General features: G+C 35.4%; 1 protein-coding gene across 31 annotated transcripts in view; it reads left to right on the top strand.

The window, feature by feature from the left end:
• The window catches only part of Ank2 (ankyrin 2), a 555,326-nt gene that overhangs the window by 315,740 nt on the left and 217,228 nt on the right, over positions 1-22,358 (top strand). For 4 of the 31 annotated variants that reach the window (XM_047565857.1, XM_047565852.1, XM_047565853.1 and 1 more), the window contains exon 1: positions 8,659-8,965. The exons of 22 other annotated variants lie outside the window; for them this stretch is intronic. In XM_047565857.1, the coding sequence (XP_047421813.1) occupies positions 8,831-8,965 (135 nt within the window). In that variant the 5' untranslated portion in view covers positions 8,659-8,830. Of the gene's footprint in view, positions 1-8,635; positions 8,966-22,358 lie in introns of those variants that run through there. 5 more of the 31 variants (XM_047565833.1, XM_047565829.1, XM_047565830.1 and 2 more) reach the window with 2 other exon arrangements.

Genomic DNA, 22,358 nt, shown 5'->3' with positions numbered 1-22,358 from the left:
AACTTGAAAATAATTCTCCCATACACCAGGGAGAAAAAAATAATACATAATCAGAATATTTACTCCAGCATGAATAATATATGAAGTATTATAGACAATTCTTTATACTTCAGGATGTGTAGAATAAATCTGCTCTAGAGAGATCTCAAAATAGTATCCAAATAAATGTTTGGTTGAACAATGAAATTCAGACTCTTTTTGGAAGTTTTCAGTCTTTGAAGTAAATTGAATTTAGTTTATCATTTCATAATTATGGTGTGACTTGTCTTGATTAAATGCATACCCAACTTGCATTTTTAAAATAAACCATATTTTACAGTCACTCACTGAAGTAATGCAATTCAGTTGAGTGAACCTCTTTGAATCATATTTTATCATAGAACTAGGAAATATGTTACTATCCTCATAATAAATCAGGTTTAATTGTTAATCCTAAGGTAAATACTCATATCTTCTCTAGTTTGAACTAGCATTAGATATTTACTTTAATTTGAATTTGGCCAGTGCCTGGCTGCTGCTTGAAAATGTAATTTAAATGTCTATGTCTTTTGCTTATTTCATATATTGTGTGTGTATATTTTGTTAGGAAATTATCATCTTAAAATACTTTGAGACCAATAGATTAAAACAGTAGGGTCTATGATTATTTGGAATTAGGTTCTGTTTTACAGTTAAAGAAATTTTGGGGGAATGACAAATGTATCAAACATTAAATATTCATATTTTGTGTCTAATTGGCCAAAAAGCTTATAAAAAATTTTCACTGGAGAACATCTAGGGTGAATGTACAAACTGAGCATACAAATGTATGTAGCTAAATGCCTGTGGACCTTCAAAGGAAAACATAGGCTAAATACTAAGTGAAGTGGGAACTGAAAAGCATAGAAAGGACAAATGGATTTTCATTTGCTGGTCACAGTAATGGACAATTCATCTTAGCGCAGTGGTGAGGTTTACTATACACCTAACAGTGAGACATCATTTGGGGAGATTAATTATAAATTCTCACTAGTATCGTACCTTCATTTATCTTGTCTAGATGCTCAAGCACTGTGTTTACTACTGTGGCATGTGACAGTCCTCTGATAGATCAGTCTAGACAGCCTATGGGGCGGTAGCTGCTCAGCTTTCCCTCTAGCCTCCCACAGTCATTTTCTCTAAGAATGTTGTTCCTTTGAGCCCCAGAATCCCTCCCCAATTCATCAACAGTTGTGCTATGCATTATTAATTTTAAATTTACCTTAACTGAATACTTTTCAGATCATCCTCATTTGCTGCCTCCCTTAGTTCAGAGATGAAAAAGTGTAGTAAAGTGGAAAAAAAATTAAAAAAACAAAAACTTATCTTAGTTTCAAAATCAGATTGTAAACAGAGCCCCCTTCTGGCCTTTTAATTTTTTTTTTTTTATTGTAAACAAATGGGATACATGTTGTTTCTCTGTCTGTACATGGCGTAAAGGCATGGCCTTTTAATTTTTATCACTTGCCCCTCTTTTCATGCAGAGCTTGTGGGGAGCCACTGCTTCAGTAACTGGCTACTTTCTAAGTATTATGAATACACAGATTTTTTTTTTTCTTTAGAAAAAGTAGAAATGTACAATGGCTAAATTGTTTTATTCATGTTGCATTTCAAAATCCTGTTCAATATGAGAGAACATAGAATTAGTCAAATGGCTCTTTTGGCTTTGGACACCCTACATTTCTTGACTCATGGTCTCCTTAATGTCAGTCAATGACATTTATGAGTGCCCTTTGTGTGCTGGGCATTGTGTGGAGTAGCCTTTAGAAAACTTCACAAGTTGTTAACACTGTCTATTAAAGAATGTTGTCCTTGATATGCCAGAAGTCAAGAGGCAGCAGTCTGGAATGAAAATAATTGCTGGAAGGAATGTAAAATTAAATTGGTTAATTGATGTTCGTGGGCCATGAATAGCTTGGCAGTATCCATTTTGGTTAATTTGTGTAAAGCATAAACAGTAAAGGTCATTTATACTGACCTTGATTAGAAAAGTTGTTCCATGTGCTAATTTGGGAATCCAGTGTAGATCCATAAATTATGCAGTTTTCCTGATTGATCAATTATATAACAAATCCAATTGGCAAAAATCATTATATGCCTAACTTTTAACCAAATAAATTATACTGAATGTACTCAAACATGGAAGAAGATGGCAAACTGCCTGGTTTATGGCATAGAGTGTCCCAATTTTATCAACATAGGTCAGTGATTCCCAAAGTTAGAAGAACTCATCCTTAGTTTCACGTGATGATGTTGGATTGAGGAGAATTTTGCATGCAGTAGGATAATCACAGTTTAGTTTAATCAGTTAAATACATTTGACTGAAGCAGTGAGCATAGAATTGAGATTATCCAGGTAAAAATGTGGTAAGGGTGTAGGCTGTAATCTATGTGGATTTTTATTTATTTATTTATTTTATTTTTTAAAATTCTTTTTAGATATATATGAGTGTATTTTGACATATTATACATACATGGAGTGTAACTTATTCTAATTAGGATCCCATTCTTGTGGTTGTACTTGTGGAGTTACACTGGTTGTATATTCATTTATGAACATAGGAAAGTTATGTCTGGTTCCTTCTTCTGTCTTTTCTATTTCTATACCCTCCTCCCTTCCCTTCATTCCTCTTTTGTCTAACTGGATTTTTGAAATCAACAAAGGTCACATAAAACTTACATATTAACCATGAACTGAAAAAGACAAAGTGGTAACTAAACATGGTGTTAGGAGAGTTGTTCTGCACATGATAGTTTAGATTGAAAAAGAATCAACATTTCTTTTTTCATTTGTGTGATGTTCTTGAATAACCGTCTTGCAACTCAAAGAAGAGGAAAACAAATTAAATCCCATGGTTCTGAGTGAAGCTTTCTTTCTAATTTGACACTTTACAGATCTGTGACAAACTATTTCTTCAGTATTTTTAAAGTGATAGAACTCACCCTTTAAAAATATATTAATGAACATACTTGAGGGGAAATTAGAACCCTACTAACTTATGCAGTTTGTTTGCAAAGGTGTCTTACTGAGTTTTTTAAAAACCTCCTGCAAAATCAGTTTTAGAGTAAGATTATTTCCAGGTGGAAGTCATATAATTGTGGGATGTAGAAAGCTGTGGCAGGAGGTGGTTTCCAAAACATTATGAGTTTGTCAGTGGGGCAAATATTCAGGAAAGAGTAAGAGCACAAGGGTCCTCACGTTGGCAAAGAACTCCTGGACACCAACAGAGTTTGTCCTATGCCACAATGGTCCTTTATCTTCCTCGTGAGTCTACCAGAGAAACAAACTGAACAAAGCCAGTTCATAGAGGAGAAAGCATGATGCAATGTACCAAGTCATTCTTGCGCCCTCCCCGCCCCCACAATCTAATTGTCTAAATAGATGGCCATCTTGGACTCTCACCTTGCTTTAGGTATGTGTTCAAATTTTAACAACTTCTGTGTCCTAAAAGCAAGAAACTCCAGAGCTGGAAGGGACCTGAAGCCATCATCTAGTTTAACTCCTAAAAGAGAGTGGGTGGGGAGAAAATTGAAGCCTAAATTTGATAAAGATTATAAAAGTCCACATAGGCAAATTAGTGGTAGAACCAAATCCTGGTATTAGTAACACCTCGCTAAGAGAGCTTTAGAGAACTCCACTATAAGAGCTGTGATCTCACTCTGTTGTGCGATCTCTTTTATATTACCTTTGCTGGATTTAAATTACAGAACTGAGACAGTTATTTCTTCTCCAAGGTGTTAGTTTCCTGATGATTCTGTAATCTTTACTTCTTACTTAAAAAGTGAAATTTAGAACAGCAGTGAATGGATTTCAGATTTTCTGTTTTAAGGACTTACTTGAACAGCAACTTTCAGAAGATTACAGCTGAGAAGCCAGCCTTTGTTCTCAGTCCTTAATCGCTTTTCTCTAGTGATGGATTTGGAACAGCAATACAGATGCAGTACTGACAGTAAATGCCTGGGAATTTAAGAAGATATTGCAAATATGCCACATCATGGGGCGTCTGAATTTCACTTTCTAAGTCATATATCAAGTTCATGTATCCTGCTCTAAGTGTGGTCAAACATGCAAATATTTGCTTTCTGAGTAATTTGCCCTAATGACTTTGAAGCATTTTTGAGGAACAGTGGTGACATTGTTCTGCCCTGGCAGAAAGCATATCCCTTGTCAGATGTCCACAGAGATCCCAACCATGTACAGGCTTATTATTAAGACATGGGTGCTGCACAGCATTTGGTAACCTTGGCTTCAAGCTGACAAGATGTTTTATATATATATATATGTTATCACTTTACACAAGCTTTTGTGACAAACCTGTCTGGATCTTTTTATTTATTTCCTACCTGTCTGGATCTTAACTGTTTGTTAACCACTGGGAGGTAGAACAAGAATTGTTTTAACTTTTTTTTTTTGGATCTGGGAATTAAACCCAGGGCCTCCACATGCTAGGCAAGTGCTCTACCACTGAGATAAACCCCCCAGTCCTAAAATTATTCTAACTTCTATGGACCCTCACACTTCTATGGCCCTCTTCCATGGACCCCTCACACTTTTGCTTTTGATTGGGAAGTATTGGATGATTGGCAAAGTTTGGAGTGATCACAGTTAGGAAGTTGTTCACTAGAAATTCTGTTTTCACAGCAATGGATGTCTTCTGAATTTTTCATTTAAATCTGTTCTGTCAAAAAATGGGGAAATTTCAGCCATTACAGGAGTGCCAGGGTTTGTATTTGTCCCCCTTGGCCCAATCTTGTTCAGCACTGAGCAGTAGGGTTTGGGGACCACCACTTGATGTATTTTAGACAGCCCCAAAGATGAATATTATATTCAAGGATGAATATTCTATTCAAGTTTCTCTGCTGGAGAAAGAATGAGAAAATTTCCCTGAGATGAAGAAAGGAAAGATGGGTAGAACAAGAGTAATGTCTAGTTATTTAGAAAAAAGTTATCTTCTAGTCGGGCACAATGGCACACATCCATAATCCCAGTAGCTAGAGAGGCTGAGGCAGAAGGATAGCGAGTTCAAAGCCAGCCTCAGCAATTTAGCGAGGCCCTAAGCAACTCAGTGAGACCCTATCTCTAAATTAAACAACAAGAAGGGATGGGGATGTAGCTTAGTAGGTAAGCACCCCTGAGTTCAATCCCTGGTACCCCACTCCAAACTAAAAGTTTTTTCTAAGAGTCGCTAGCCTATTACTTTTTTGGTTCATGCTCTGTGTTTTTTTTCTTTCTTAAATAAAGCACTACAATTTCTTTCCTAGGAAAACTCATCCTGAACAGTGTTAACATTTTTTTCAACACTAAAAGGAGTCTTTGTTTTAAATCAGTAAATGGAATTAAAATTTGTCATGCTTAAAGATGTTTAAAATGATTAAATCTTATTTTTAATGCGTAAGAGAGACAAGTTCAGCCAGCATAGTCCAGTTAAATAATGACGTTATGAATTGTGCATCCATCTGCAACTGCATTTTTTTCATTTATTTAACAAACATTTAATATTAGTGTGTGTAGTTAGGTCTATGAAGCAGTCAGTGAGAGAGACCAGACATTTAATGCAAGAAGAGGAGTTGATCATAGTCTCAACTTTACCACTAAGATACAGCCCCAGTCCTTTTTATTTTTTATTTTGAGACAGCGTCTGGCTAAATTGCTGAGGTTCCCCCTTAATTGCCAAGGTTGGCTTCAAATTTGTGATCCTCCTGCCTTGGCCTCTAAGTCACTGGGATTATGTGGAGAGTCCCAACTTTCATCAAAAGGACATTAGAATAAATTCAGGGATTGATATGGGTGTGATGCAGACTTTCAGGGGAAAGTGAATTTTAAGATGAGCTTTGAAGGATACAATGAACATAGATGGAGGAGGAGGGGAGATGCATGCTTGACTGAAGGAGAAGCAAAATCAAAGGCTTGGCAGTAGAATGGGTAATGTATTAACAAGACAGAAAGATGCCAGGGAACAAGTCATGCTGTTAAAGCACAGCAGAATTATTCACCTAGCACCCAAGGACATTTCTCTAATTTGCTGTGGTTAAATATCTCTCCTATAGGTGTAAGTACTGAGTTTCAGATCTCAGTTCCAGAATGACGTAGGGAATTTGTTTCTAGTGTTTTAAGTTACATAAATTCATATTAAAGATTCTGTCAAATGTTGCATTGTTAGGCTTTAAGGATGGTAAATTAATTCCGAAAGTGTGAGGAAGTGCAGAAAAATGTTAGTTTATATTGTGAATAAAATAGCTTATATACATTCAAGAAGCAGCACCCAGCTGGGCATGGTGTTGCACACCTGAAATCCCAGTGACTTGAGAGGCTGAGGCAGTAGGATCTCAAATTCGAAACCAGCCTCAGCAACTTAGTGAGGCCCTCCTAAGCAACTCAGTGAGACCCTGTCTCTAAGTAAAATACAAAATAGGGCTGGGGATGTGACTCAGTGGTAGAGCACCTCTGAGTTCAATCCCCAGTCCAAAAAAAGAACAAGGAAAAAAAAAAAAAGAAGCAGCTCTAAGAATCTTGGAGAAGAGAGGAAAGGTAAAACCACATGCCTCTAGTAGAGTTTGTAAACACATTGTTAAATGTAAGAACTTATGTAATTCCTCCAGCACACAGATCAAGGATGTGGAACATTTGATGAGAAATTACCTTGTTATGATGAATTGTCAGCTTCTTCAATATAAAACGGTCCAGGTAACGTTAAAGGATTTGCTTCGTCCATCTCAGCCAACAGTCTGATCTTACTGTTCTTGTCAAAGCATTGTCTTTACGCATACTTTCATTAATGCTTTAACATCCAAAATGTTTAGATTATGCTCCTTTTTGATATGAAAGGAGAATTTATTCCCTCCATTTTAATAATATTGTTGGCTCAGTCAGTAATTTTTTTTTAAGGAAACGGTTTAAAAAGATGTCAGAAAAGTAAAAATAGAAGTAAAAATAATTCCACTAAATACTGGTGATGCCGCTCAGAAACTGGAGGGTGGGGATAGCATCTTTATAGTAAGTCACACACTCTAGGCTCCTAAACTTTGCAATAGATAACTCAAAACCAGATTGGTTAAAAAGCAGCCTGAGACCCGATAGAAACCAATCCAAACATGTCATTCTCATTAAAGTTTGTCCAGCTTTATGAACTCAAATCTGAGAATGGAATTTCAGGAATGTTATTTAAATTTTATTTTTAAAAACCAGGAATTGTTTTTAGTTTTCTAAAAATAATGACAGGGCCGTGGGGGTGTGTTGTTGACGCTGTCTTCACATCTGAAAGGCCCGCAAAGGTGAATTTTAGGTGATCAAACATATTATGATTAATACCTAAGTGTCTTCCACATCCTATTTTCTTCAAATGATTGCTTTCAATTCATTTCTTAATCATTCAGTAGTTAATATATAACACGTGGATGAATGATACAAAAATCGAAGTCTGCACCCTAGTAGTTTTAAACTATTTAAAGAGAAGACACACACACACACACACACACACACACACACACACACCGAATAACAAATGAGAAAGGACAGGACTAATATTCAAATAATTATATGTAAAATTTTAAAGGACACCCATAACAGTCTGTATAACAAAGCCTGATTCCTAACATAGTTGACTTCCTTAGTATAGTGTTTATTTGATAGGCTCATCTCAGGGGGAAACAATTCTGTTTAAAATTCTATAATACAAATCCAAGGGGCTGGGAGTATAGCTCAATTGGTAGAGTGCTTGCCTAGCATGCACAAGGCCCTGAGTTCAATTCCCAGGACCACCAAAAAACAAACAAACAAAACCCAAATCCAATTGTATGGTGTTTAAAGTCATCTTAATTACTTTTTGTAAGGTTTGGGAAAATGTTTTTAAAATATTAAAATTTTATAGCAAAATGTTTACTGTTTTGTGCACTCATGAATAATGACAAATTGTGTAAAATTTATAAAGATCAAAATCTCACTGGTACAGTGGCACATGCTTGTAATTCCAGTGACTCTGGAGGCTGAGGCAGGAGGATTGCAAGTTCAAAACCAGTCTAACAACTTAGCAAGATCCTGTCTCAAAATAAAAAAGGATGAGGCTAGAGTTTAGTAGTAGAGTCTGGGCTTCAAGTCCCAGTACGGGGCCTGGAAGTAGGGGAGAAAGAAAGAAAAGGAAACCTCCATACCAGGTACAAATGAGCTATATTGACTGATATGTTTCCAGTGAGTATTAAATGCTAAATGGATGGCTAATTGTTTTCTGTAAATGGTAATGAAAAACAGTGCATACCAACGATGTGAATGCCACTTGGTTTAAACAATTAAAAATGATTTTTAACTGTAATACTGGAAGGTTACAGATTTAGTATTCTGTGAGAGCAGAGCAGCAGAGAGGAAAATCAAAGGATTCAAAGGAATTTATTGAGTAATGCAAAAATTCTCATATGCAGACACATTTTACACAGCAGGAACTTAAGTCCATGTGTGAGGCAGGCTGCTTGCATAGTAAAAAACAAAACAACACCGCCCCCTCCCCTGCTCTCCGTCTCCCTCACCCCCCTCGCTCCATTGACATGCATAGCTGGCCTGGTAGGTGTAAAAATAGACTGGCAGTGCCTGAACTGGAAATGGTCACTGAAGGCAGCCTGCAGTTGCTGGGGTTTTGAGTTCTCTGACACGAGCAAGCCAGCCAGCAGATGGGGAGGACGGGTGAGGGGCGTGTAGGGGAACTGAACAGAGGAGCCAAGGATCATCTTGATGAATTGTCCACGTTAGTGTACCCCTGGGAGCCCTGGACAGAGTGCAGAGGGCAAGGACGGGCCCACTGACGGCAGAAGCCCCAGAGCTGAAATGGGGAATGCAGCCCTCTGCTCGTCCTGCCATGCGGATAAGAGTGTAAGAGCCCAAGGAAACATGCAGGAATTGGATAGAACTCCAGACTACTATGGCTGTAACAGTGAGGACATCAAGGAACCTGGGGTCCGGGTAAGTTGTAGGCCACAAATGAGGGAGCAGGGAGGATGGTGGCATCGGAATCAACAGCGGAGCCCATTGGTCAAATCTCTCAACTTCCTGGAAGGAAGTTTTGGAATAAAACCAATGTGATCAACCACCTGACTCCCTCTGATTCAGTGGCACGCTGTTGTTCCCTCTTAACACTACACAGAGCCACATGTTGGTTTCTTCTTAGCTGTCACTCACTATGAACTTGAACTTTGAACTTTGGGGATGAGCAGGGACAGTGTCTCATTAATTTGGAGATTTGTCCAAAGCTGAACCTGTATGTTATTATTTTATAGAGTGACTCTCAGCAATATCGCAGAAACTCACTCATATTCAGGCTGCTAAATTCTTTTGCTTATTTATGTATTCATGTACAGTTTGTTTTTCACCAGATCACACAGCAGTTTTCAGCATGTGCTTAGAATCCTAGTTTCAGTCTATAAGAACATTTTACTTCTAGTATTTGACTAACTTCAATGAGAAGACCTTTAAATATCATTCTGATTGTGATAAGGCTTAAAAGTTAAGCAATCAAATATTTAAATTATCTTTCAAATTTTTAATAATTCACTGGTATGACACGTTCATAAAAATGAGAACAAAGACTTATTGTGATTTTTTAAAAAATTTGGCTAGGAATCTGACATATTTTGATTTTTTGATTTGCTGGATAATAAAGTTTATCTTTGATCTGTCTGATCTACCCTCTTGACCTATTGAAAGTTATTTTATTTCAGACAAAAATCATGACATGATATGTAGAATTTCGGAGTAAAAAAAGCTGAGGGCTTTGCACTTGTCCTGTAATTGCCTGATGTTGTCAGGGCTGAAACTAGAGTCTATGAGGCTTGTGAGGTGGTTCTCTTCCCTAGATGAATTGCATCATTGAACTTGTCAGACCATAGTGACAATGAAACCCAGACTTAGAGTTTGTGAATAAAAGCACATGCAGAGTAATGTGTGCAGATGAGCAGAAAGTACTAGAGTGAAGGACTCCCATTCTGGAAGTCACTCCAGGCAAAACAGATACTAAAAGGTGGGCAGGGAGGCAGTCCATCCAGGAAAGGAAGCCACCTACCTGCTTTAACAACCTTACAGGCATGTTTGTGGCCAGGAGCCCTGTGTTTTTCTTTCCAGATCATAGTTTAAATTACTACATCCACTAGGATATCCATTGAGGATCTCTCATATCAGAAATGGAACTGAACTGAGGGGGTAAAAAAGGTGAAGTTCTCTACAAACTTGCCTGTTGCAGTGTATAAATATATTCTCTACGAAATAATCACCTTGTTTGAAAGGTAGTTTCTATGTTCAGGAAATTTAAAAAATAATTTAGAATTGAGACTATTCTTTACAATGTTAGTTAATAATTCCTTCAGTAATTTAAGTTTCACACATTACTCCATTTCTTCACCTTTTAAAAATCATTAAGAGAAAAGTGAAAGACACAGTCATGACATGACCTAGGCAAGGAAAAACAGAGACTCTTGAATCTGGAGCATCATGAGAGATGAAGAAGCAGTGAAAATGAAGACAGATATTCGGGGCCAAATAAACTTTGACCTTATAAGTCATGTTTAGAGATTATTTTTAGTGATAGGAGGTCACTGGTTTTGAGCACAGAAGTGCCAGTGTGACTTATGTTTGTTGCGGCTATGTGGATAACAAACTGTGGGAGATCAGGGATGAAAACAGAGACAATTAAGAGATAGTCACAATAATCTAGGGAAGAGAATGTGGTCAAATGGACCAAAGTTGTGGTGGTAGAGGTGATGAGAAGAACTTAAATGCAGGATATATACGATAGAGTATGCAGAATTTATGACCAGATCATAAGTGAGGTTTAAGAGGAAGTCAAGTTGACTTCAGTGTTTTTGTTTGGACAACTAGAAAAAAGGATTCTCCATTACCAAATGAAGAAAATCCAAAGGGTAGCAGTTGTGTGGGAGAGAACCAAGACTTACCTACATTGTCTTTTAAATAAGGAAGAACATAATGGCCTAGAGTTTGTGCTGGGATACAAAACATCGTGAACTCAATCTCATGCCTTCTTCATCTTTCTCTAACTTTCTTTATTTCCTCCATCCTCATATCAGGATTACTGATATTTAGATACCTAATTACATTAGGTTCTTTTGGGAGCCATTAAACAAGTGTACCCCTTATTTTGTAAGAAAGTCCCTTCCTCAAAAATCAAACAAAGTGAAAAGTCTTTCTTAATCATGCAAAAAAAAAACTTGGTAGTATAATTGGAGTGACTAGAGTGACATTATTTTAATTAGAGGAAATTCAGAAACAGCTATGTGTAAGAAGAGTGGAATTTCTATTGGAAGAGAGAAATATTGCTACAGAAGATGGGTAACAGATCACATGGAATGCTCTCTAAAAATTAACTCACCCTGAAAGATGCACAGTTTGATATGTTCTGCAGTGCTGTGATGGTGTTATATTTCTGGAAAGAAAGCAGAACATTTCATTAGTGAATTTAAGAAGCAGAAGAAAGAATGATAACCAAATTTGATAGTTCTCCAGAGGGAAGAAAAGTGTCTCTGCCATGTCCTAAATAACTGATAGACTTATAAGAAAATATGGGTTAGGATTTGGTTTTTGTGTTCGGACATGTTCCCAGCATCAGAGTTAGGGACCAGCAAGGAAGTTTGAGGGCAAAGAAGGGAAAGGAGGAACGGAAGGCGTGTTTGGGAGGCTATTTACTGGCTAGGTCATTGTGAACATAAGCATCACAAGAGGAACTAGTGGACTTATATTGCTCTTTGTTCTAACTCTGTAGGGGAATGAAATGGTGATCTTCAAGATACCAGGTCTTATTGCCTGGAACCTGGGACTGTTACATTATGTGGTAAAGTTTTTGCAGATGTAATTAAACTAAGGATCATGAAATCAAATGAAAAAGAAAAAGGAGGTGCATGAAAAGAAATGAGAGATGCTTTAAGAATTAAAGCATCTTTTTCTTTATAATGTAGAGAACAGAGTGGTGATACCTTGATGAGGTGATAGATTTCTTTTGGTAAGAAGAGCAAAAGACAACAGAATCCTGAGACCTAAGGGCTAGAATGAGAAATTTAAAGCTTCAGGATTCAGGAAACTATTTAAAAATTACTTAAAAGAAATATTCGACAGTAGCATCAATACCTTGTTAAAAATCCTTCTATCCCTATGAATATATGTATTGGCCCTTTTTGGCCAAATAATGAGTTGATTTTTAAAAATATACAGTCTGATTTCTCTGAACTTATAAACATACATTTGTTTTGTCATTGAACAAACCCTTCTACCAAAGGTTTTACAGATGGGAGCATACATAAATATAGAAAAGATGCTGCAGAGTTAGAAAATGACCCATTTTCTACTTTGTGATATTATGTCCACAATTTCTCCACTTTGGGCCTGGGGCAAAAAAAAAAAAAAAAAAAAGTTGATGTTTAACTTAATATTAGGGGTAATTTAGGTAAAATGGTTTTATGCAGATTGTTTCCCAAACTTAAGAAATCTGCCCTCTTTTCTTTTAAGTATTCTATAAGATTGAAATTACTCACTCCTTGAATTGTTTAGACATTGCTTAATTTTCACATTTTCCAGCATTCATGCTTGTCACAATTGATGACAAATAATTGTTAAGAGGTTCATAATTTTAATTGTTATATTCTTTAAAAATAATCTTTATTTTTTATTTTGGTCCTGGAGATTGAATGGGCATTCTTCCATTGAGCCACATCCCCAGCCCTTTTTATTTTTCATTTTAAAAGAGGGTCTCCCTAAGTTGCTTAGAGCCTTTCTAAGTTGCTGACAATGGCCTCAAACTTGTGATCCTCCTGCTTCAGCATCCTGAGATGCTGGGATTATAGGCGTGTGCCACTGGACTGAGACTATAATATTCTTTTCTTGAGGGAAAGAGCAGACAGAAACTTTGACATATCATTTTCCTTTTGGAAATAAACTCAGAACTTGTCTATAGAGTTTATTGAATTCTTGGACCAAAGTCTCAAATGCATTTTCCGCTTTTACTAATAATCACAAAAATTAACAAAATAGAAACCAAAGGTACTAAAACTTCTAAACTTTATATAAATTAGTATTTAACTCTTTTTCATACATTTTACTTAAAGTTTTGAATATTCTGACTTTATTTGTATAGTTAACTGTAGCATTAAGAAATAAATCAATAATTGTATTGGAAATAAATGAACAAAAATAATTTCTCCTTGAACAATATTATTGTATATCCACATATGAAAATTCACATGTAAACTTTAAGAAGAAATCAGAGTGGAACAATTCCAGGTACATTATATAACAAAACAGAAATTATACAAAAATACTTACAGAAATGTTAACTGGATATTATTCTGACAGCATGATACATTTTAAGTTTAAAACCAATTAAAATATGGAGAAAAAGATGAACAGCAAATTTGACAAACATTTTAAAATTCTATATTGAGTAGTGGAATATAATTTTAATAATGTATGTATACATTAATGTTTAAATCAAGAGCAGAGTTCATCAAACTATGAAGGGTCAGAGAGTGAATGTTCTAGATTTTGTGGAGCACTTGGTCTTTGTTGCTGCTATTGGAAAGTAAACACAGCCATAATTTATAAACAAATGGGCCTATATGGGCCTATATATGAACAAATGGGCTATATTCCCATAATTACTAATTTTTTTCTATTACTATTGCTAATTGTTTTAAGTATTAAATTAGGAAATAGTGATTTTCATTATTTTTACTAGTTTGTAAAGATATAAATTAAGATGATAAATTACCAATGTATCTATTAATTTAATAAAGATACAAAATATAGCAATTTTCAATCCGATCATGTTGAGACTGATGTACATTCTAGGGCATATTATAAATTGTTCTAATTATTTGGAAAGCAATTTGAAAGTACATTTCAAAGTTTGGTTGTAATTTCTAGTTTTTCATTTTGCCAATCGAACTCTAGTGGGATGATTTTCATGGAGAAAAAAATAATAGGCAGTCCTCTTGGGCAGATACCCTCACCTCCAACTCCAAATAACTGGGTGAGCCTAAACTCTGATTTACCATTGTGAATATCCCCAACCATTCCTCCTTCACCCAGACCCCCAAGGACACTAGTGAATTCCTACCCCTAGAGATCTTATTCCAAATACCCTGGGAAAATGTTGAAAATGTAACTCATGAGCATATGTCAGGGTTTACCTCTGCCATGTGGTTGCCTCTTACATTAATCCTTAAAGCACTCAAATGTCTGCTGTTATCACAATTGGCTTGGCAGCTCCAAAAAGAGGAAACGTTCAGGACAGGTGAGGGTCAAGAACAAAATTCAGCTGTTTTTAAGTTTTTATTCAGAATATGTCCTGGTAATGCTTCTAATTTTTCATATTAATCACAGAGGGGGAAACTGCATCATCTCTCAAACACCTTTCCATTTTCGTTTATGCAGGTGACTGTTGTATATATTTTAATTTCACCTATGAAGAAAGTGGTGCCCTGGATACTAGGGTAGCTCTGCCTGGGACTTACTTGAGTCAGCGAGGTCTTGCAGTATCCATGTAGGTAGCATAGAAAGGGACTTTAACCATGCTCTAGTAAGGTACAATCTAGAGCAGTATCAGAGAAGCACCTTAATTTTCTTCTCTTGACTTGGGTTTTTATTATGGCACCATCTGTAAATTTGCATGTGTTCTAAGTGCACTGTGCATTTTTCTTACATTAGGATCATTTTTATTGTAGTATCTTTATCATATCGAATTAATTTGCTTTGTCCAAAAAGGAAAACAATAAATGTGATGCTTCATCACAAACATTGGTTAAGTTATCTATCCTGGCTGATATTCTAATTACCATCCTTCTGTTTTTATCAGTTTGCTCTCAGCATTTTTATTTCCTTGCCTCATTTATTTTAATATTTTTTCCCAATGGTGGTAAGTAGAGGATTTTCAGTTCTTCATGTCAGCCTTTCTTTTATTCTATCAATTTGTTTTTTGCTTCAGACCACAAGTAATGCATCTTGGTGTTGTGATGAAAAAAGTCCAGTACTATTCTGCTAGACTGACTCAAAAGACAGTCAGTCACTTAGCTCCTTATTGAGCCAGGTATAGTCATAGGTGCTGGCCACACAATGATAATAAGGCCAAGTACCTGTAGTAAAGAGAGACTAATTGTGAACATGTATTGGGAGGCACACTGCCTGGTTGAGGGGCGTGCTGAGCTTGTTTAAGGGAAAGATGGTCTGAAAGATGGTCCCTTGTTCAAGGGAAAGTGTGGCAGATGCATCCTAAGCAAAGAGAAGGATGACAGTGAGGTATGAGAGTGAGAACTGGCTCAACCATGGCAGAAGTTTGGGTCATTTCTCTAAATGTCATTCGCCTTGGGAAAGGAATTTACTTTTACTTCAAAGTATAGTGGAAAGTCTTGTGGATTCTAGTCCAGGAAATGGTAGGCCCTTGTTTAAGCTTTGAAAAGATATTTTCTCTCTCTCTCTCTTTCTCTCTCTCTCTCTCTCACTTTAGTGGAGGATGGATTGCAACTGCAACAAGAGGGCAAGAGAGATCAATTCAATTGGTTGCAGATTATTATAGGATGTTAACGATGAAAATGAGACGTGACCAGACTGAAATGTATTTTTGTTTCTGTAAAAGGATTGTGTTGGCGTTATAAAAGAAAAAGAAGAGAATGTGTGTTTTGGCTTAAGCAATGATAAAAGATAGTACTATTTACTGAAATGTGTGTGTATGTGTGTGTGTGTGTAATGTCAAGAGAGTTACATTTTCCTCCGTTTTGTATGCTAAATGATAGAAATAGAATACTGTAAATGGTATAGAGTGCACTATCTTCTGAGGTTGTTATATAAAAGATAAGGAAATTGTCTCCATATAGTTAGTTTTGATGTGAACGCCAGTGAGAACTAAGAGTGTAATGGAAATCATTCTGCTAAGGCATTTCAAAGAATATGAAATGGCATAGAGTGTGGTTACATAACTATTGGATGATTTATTTAAAGATAAAGATTGAAAGAAGATATGGCTTCTGGTCCCTAGGAGCTTAGAGTCTAATTTTAGAAACAGAACTTACCCACATGTAATCAATTAATTATAAAACATGGCAGAATTAAGTGGCACCATGAATGATAAAATGGGCCTCTATAGGACACCCAAGAAGGGGAGGAGCAGAGTGGGCCACGGTACTCAGGGAATGGCTCTGTAACAGGAATATGCAGCCATTTGTGGCAGATGAGCTGCAGCACCTGTTTACAGTTTGAAAAGCTTCCATGCAGGCTAATTAACTAGGTAGCTGCTGCTCTGAGTTCACAAAACTGTCCCTTCTAGTGAGGTTAAGCAGACCTCCATCTCCAGGATTTCCCAGCCTGCCCCTATCTCTCAAATAAACAAACAAGGGCATAATGCCTGAACTTCTGGGACCACCCTGACCCTTGATTGCTACAGCCAGCATCCATTGTTATTGGTTGGCATCTGACCTATTCTAATTGTTGAATATTTTGAATATCCCACTTGCTAATGGAAAGGGGAGCTTGAAGTAGAGTCTGGAAGCAGACTATAACCTGGGTTCCTATTTGGAAGAAAATTTGCTTGTGCATTCAATAAGGATTTAATGAACCAGGCATTGGGCCTACCAAGATGAATTAAGATATGCAATCTTGGTTTGAAGGAAATGTAATATAAAGATGGACGAAGCAGGAGTTCCAATATCATGTCACAGAGTTGCAAGAAAGGACTGGGTATTATGGAGCACCTGTGTCTCAAAGAGTTGTACAAGAGTCGAGTCTTGATGCTGTGTGGGTAGATCACACACTGAATCTTGAAGTCAGGAGTGATGTGCATGATTGAGAAGCATTGTGTAAATACACGTGCTATAATGCCTACTTTCCATTAGGCATATGAAAATCCATGACATTTGGGTAAAAAGCATGGGATCAGATTATCAAGAACTTCATAAGCTAAGATTTAGAACTTGGACTATATTCTAGTGACATACCACTAATTAACGCTGTTTTAGGAGAGTAGTTAGGTTGTGGTTTGTGTAACACAAGTTCAATTATCTTTGACATGCTTAACAAGGTGTCTACCATCTACTAGGTGCTTAGTAAAATTTGTGGAAAAGATAAATGAATTAATAACTAAGAAATCACCTAAGGGAGCAAATCTAGTTGTGGGCATTTTCCAGCTGTAGTTGACATGTCCCCAGAGTACTAGAGACTGTGAAAAGTGAAAAGGTGTTGGAGGTACAAACAACATTTCTAAAAATGCGAGAAAAACATTGCTGTCTAAGAAGTTTTAATTATAACCTTTTGCTCCAGAAGGGAGTATACTTTTATTACAATGGCATACATGACTGCTGTAAAATAGTAATTGTGTAAAACATATTTATAATAGAAACTAATAGATTTTCTTGAACTGTTATTCATTCTCTATACCAAATTTTACATAAAATGCAGTTATCACATTTTATGGAAATTTGATAAGATTATATTGTGATTAGAGAAATAATTATAAGTTAAATAAAATATATTTTTATTACATTTTTCTTACAGTAAGGAATATCCAAATCAAAATTTTTATTCATTTGAACTGCGTAGTGATTTTAAATATTCATTCTGCTGCATCTCATAGAATACATTCCACTGTACCCACAGTGGTGTTTTCAAGGCCACATATGTGACAATGGAGCTAATAAGTCACTGTGAAATCAGTTCCCTTCTCAACTTTATTTTGCTTCCTCCCCACACAGACATCTGCCGTGACTCTTACTCACTCTCAGTTGCTGTTTTGGATTTAATGTCACTCTAGTTAAATTTATTACACCACAAGAAATATACTTGTTTTCCAATTCCTTCATTTTTACTTAAGCGTTTCTCTTTGAAATTTTAGCCAAATTTGTCACATTTGATTGTCAAAATTTCAGAGGTTCGACTTTCACATCGAATTTGGGAGAGCTTATGAGGCTCTAGTAAAACGTTTTTTGGACCTTTCTTTAATACTTACTTATAAGAAGTAAAAATAATACAATGATTATTTGAAGGGTAATCACTGGTGTTTTGAAATAAGTCAATTGTATCTAAAAGCTATGTGAAAGTTAAGTGTTTAATAATAGAAATTTTACATTGAAAGTGTTTCTGATGAATTATTAATGTTGCTGACATATCATTTATTTCAAATTGGTCTTTTTCTCCACTCTTTCCCTACCTCAGTCATCACTGAGTTACAAAGAGGAGGATTTGAAGTAAAGCTTCGATTCTACATGATTTTGTAGCAATTTCTATATCCTAACAGCTCTTTTATTAAATAAACACACGATGCACTTCAATTTAGGTCTCTAAGATTGGAGTGTTGTCTATTGAAGAATTCTTACTTTATCAAGGAGAAGTATAAGAAATCAGATTTCTTGCAAGGTGTTAGAACCAGAGCTGAAGCTTCTTTGAATTTGCTATTTTAGTATATTTCTAGATTGCTGACCCAGAGGAAATTTTAAAAACACTTACTAAAACATCTAAGGCAACAGAAAATAGAATTGGTAAAACACTTGCCTTTTTGAAAACCATTGGCTGCTACGTATAGATTACAGAATTACAAACGGAAAACAATATTTTTCAGGAATAAAAGACATTCAACAATTTTCTGTTAGTAAGGTGTTATATTTCAAAAATTTGTTCATATGTGTATAATACATGACTTTTTAAAAAGCGGTTTGTGACTTTCAGCTTATTTGTTATAACAGCATTCATTTTATGAATTAGATTATTGGTGGTAATATAGGGATAGAGTATATTTGGGATTATGTGACAAATGCATGGGATAAAAGTTCTAGTCAGTCTTGTATATCAGTACTTCCCAAAGTGTTCTGTGTACCACCCTATCGGAAGAATCATTTGTTTTTTGTTTGTTTGTTTTTTATTTTTAAGAATGATGTAAATTGCAAAGTCTCACTCCAGGCCTCCTTAATCTCAGTGGTGGGAGCCAAGAATATTTATTTAACAAGATGAAACATGATCTCTAAGTAACCTGTAAGTACTCTGAAGTGTGATGGCCACTGCTTTATGTCCTAAGAAATTGACTTTACTGAAGAGATGGGTCTGAATGTGTAACAACAGCACATAAGGTCACAAGAGTGAAATTAAAAAAAAAAAAAGTCTTTCACATTTTATTAAGTCTTTTCTATTCAGATTAGTTCAACTAGTTGCCAACACTATTTGACTGCAGTTAAAGAAGCAAAGACTACACAGGACATGTGAGAACAGAGGATGTTCTGCCAGGAAACAGGCCCTCCTGTAGTTCCTAGGCATCACCTTAAAACTAAGAAAGTGTGTACACTGTATTGCAGAAGAGTTTTAAACTGTAGCACTTAGAATAAATTTAAGTTCCACTTTTGTAAACTGATTTTCACTGTATCTCTATGCAGAGTCCTTTTATTCATCATTTAGTCTTGTCAACTCCATCAGAAATCTGGTCACTGAGGGACTATAAGAGGTTGTTAGGGAAGTGTGTTCCCAAATTTTAAAAAGCAGAATTTCATTCCACTGTTGAGCAGCCAGCTTGAGCAGCAAGATTGTTCAGAATGATCTGTTACTCACTTGGAATTGAAGTCCAGTACAATATCTTGGCTGAATTCCATACTTCTGCCTAAAAAGTCATGTAGCACATGAGAGATGATTAACAAAATTCTTCTGGCCTCATTAAAAGTTCTTAGAACATCAACCATTAAAAGAAAAACTTTAGACAAATTAAATTTAGCAGAGTTTATTTATGCAAAGAACAATTCATGAATCAAGCAGCACTCAGAACCAAAGCTCCACTCAGCAACATGGGCAGGCAGAAATGAATAGTCAGAAAGAGGAAATGACCTACAGAAACAGCTTGACTGGTTTCAGCTCTGCATTTATCTTATTTGAACATGGTGTAATGAGACATTTGCCTGATCTGGACGTGATCTGATTAATTGACAGCCTGTGATTGGGTAAAGTTGCAATTCATTTGCATAGAGTTAGGTTGCTGTCAGAGTATAAAGTACTGAAACAACTTCCCGCCAAATGTTATTTAATTTGACACAACTAATATGCAAAACTCCATATATTTAAAAAATCTATATAACCATTTAACTATTTTAATTATTATCTGTGAAGTAAATTTCTTTCAAAAATGTAAATAATAAATTCTATAAATCTACATGTTTTCTCCCTTTCTTTTTTCTTTTTTTCTGTTGTATAACTAGAGGTTGAAGAACCAATCTTTTAGTGAAAATTAATTCTCTGAAGAACTAAGTAGTAATCCAGATAGACATGCCAACAGCCATTCCTGTTTTAAATATGACCCTTGCTATTACTGCAGTGTGCCACAACCTCGTCATAGACATTGTCAGCTTAGTTATTGATGGTGGGCTGCCTGCTGACCCATCCTGGACTTAATCACTTTATCTGACTTTGAAATCAGATCTATCCTACTCAGCATCACCAGTGACTTGAAGGTAGAAAATAAGAAAAGGAAAAAAAAATGTATGCATGAATAAAATATAAGAAACTGTATGTGGGTTTCTTTATTAATTATTAAAAATAATAGTTATCATTTCTTAGCCTCTGTTTTCTACAATTTCTATAATTGTGCTCTATATAGCATTTTCAGAATATAATTTTTGTTTACTCTTTACAATAGCTTTGTGAATTAAGCACTAAAATATATTTTTATATGTATTCTTATGGATTATGTTCTTATGGATTTGCATGTATACAAGTAAACCAATGCTTGAATTCACTAATTTTTTCAGTGTCACACAGGTCATGCTAAGTCATAGAACCAGGATTAGAAAGTTAGTTCTAAGCCTACTATGTTATGCTGGCTCTTTAAGAAAAGAGAAACTGTAACTAGAGAAAATTAACAGTAGTCTGTAAGATTTTTGACACTTGGAGAACAATTACCCACTTGGAAAATTTCAAGTAAGTTTGGCACTCATGCCTCCAAACAAACAAATAATTCAGGAAATTGTAATAGTTAAATGGAAAGGGAGAGAAGAAAAAAATTTTTAAAATCTAGATGAAAATAAAGAGAAGTACATCTTTGCTTTCAGTGTTGGAAAGCATAAAAGTAATGGAATCAAAATCTAAAAGTACTAGCTTATACTTTTTACTTCATATAAGACACTTGGAAAAATTGGCAAAAACCACAATGTTATCAGATCTATGTGCAGAATTTAAAAACACATTTGAAACTCTCAAAGGATAAAAAATGTGAATAGATAAATCAAAGAAGAAAAAAATGTAGTAGACAATAACTATATGCCTAAGTTTTTGAAGTCTTCAAGAAATGACAAAGGAAAATCAAAACCACAATGATAAACATGAATTGAGCAAAGCAAATTTGAGTTTATAATTATGTTGGATAGGTTCTTCTAAATCCAGTTGAAGGACAGTTTGGAAAGGTTTACAGATGTACCAAGAATTTCCATCCTTTGACATGATTATTCTGCGTTTAGGATTTAAACAATGAACAACATCAACAGAGGGATAAAGACATACAAAAATTTTTATAATAACGTTTTTAAAAATAATGAAAATGGAAGGAACTATTTCTGTACAAATGATTGGGGAAATCTAAAAACAATGATAGTCCACCTATAAACCATTGTGAGATTTAGAATACCTTTCAAAAGTTATCAATGGTAAAGCCAATACTTATTTTGTGATGCTAGTTTTTAAAAGTAAAAGAATATTATCCCAACTTTGTAAAAGCATTATCTACACACACATACATATATTAGTGTGTATGCAGAAAATTCTGGAATAAAACTCACAAAAATATACAGTGTTAAGTTTATGTAATGGGATCATGGTTGGCAGTCATAATTTTTTAAATTCATTTTTCAAAATTCTACTATGAGACCGTATATAAATATATGTGTGGATGTGTGTGTACATGCTATGTGTGTGTATGTGTGCATATGCATATAAAATGATCTCCCTGTCTTTTTGAGGAGAAGGGAAAGCAAATATGGAGTGAAAAAACATAGAAATATATGCGGTTTTAGGTAAATATTCTAATGGAATATATATATTTCTATGTTTCTTTGGATTTCATAACAAATATACATATCACATATATTTAGACTTCCAGTTATTTGGAAGAGAGGACTTATTATGGTTACGTTTTTAACTAAATTTTTACCAAGAAAAGAAATTTTACTACTATCATTTCTTAAAGGTATAATCAATGTTTAAACAGCAGGTGTGGTGACTGATTAAGAACAGCTGAGAAAGTTTCTGGAAGCATTTTGGAAACAGTCCAAGTTTAAATCCCACTCGGGGAAATATGTCAGTATGCGTGAGTAAAAATCTGCATACTGTTTTAGAAATGGAGGAACAA

The sequence above is a fragment of the Sciurus carolinensis genome, chromosome 10 (genome assembly GCF_902686445.1).
Source record: "Sciurus carolinensis chromosome 10, mSciCar1.2, whole genome shotgun sequence".
NCBI classification, from domain to species: Eukaryota; Metazoa; Chordata; class Mammalia; order Rodentia; family Sciuridae; genus Sciurus; species Sciurus carolinensis.
The sequence above is the reverse complement of the archived record's forward strand: the minus strand, read 5'-3'. Positions and strand labels throughout refer to the sequence as shown.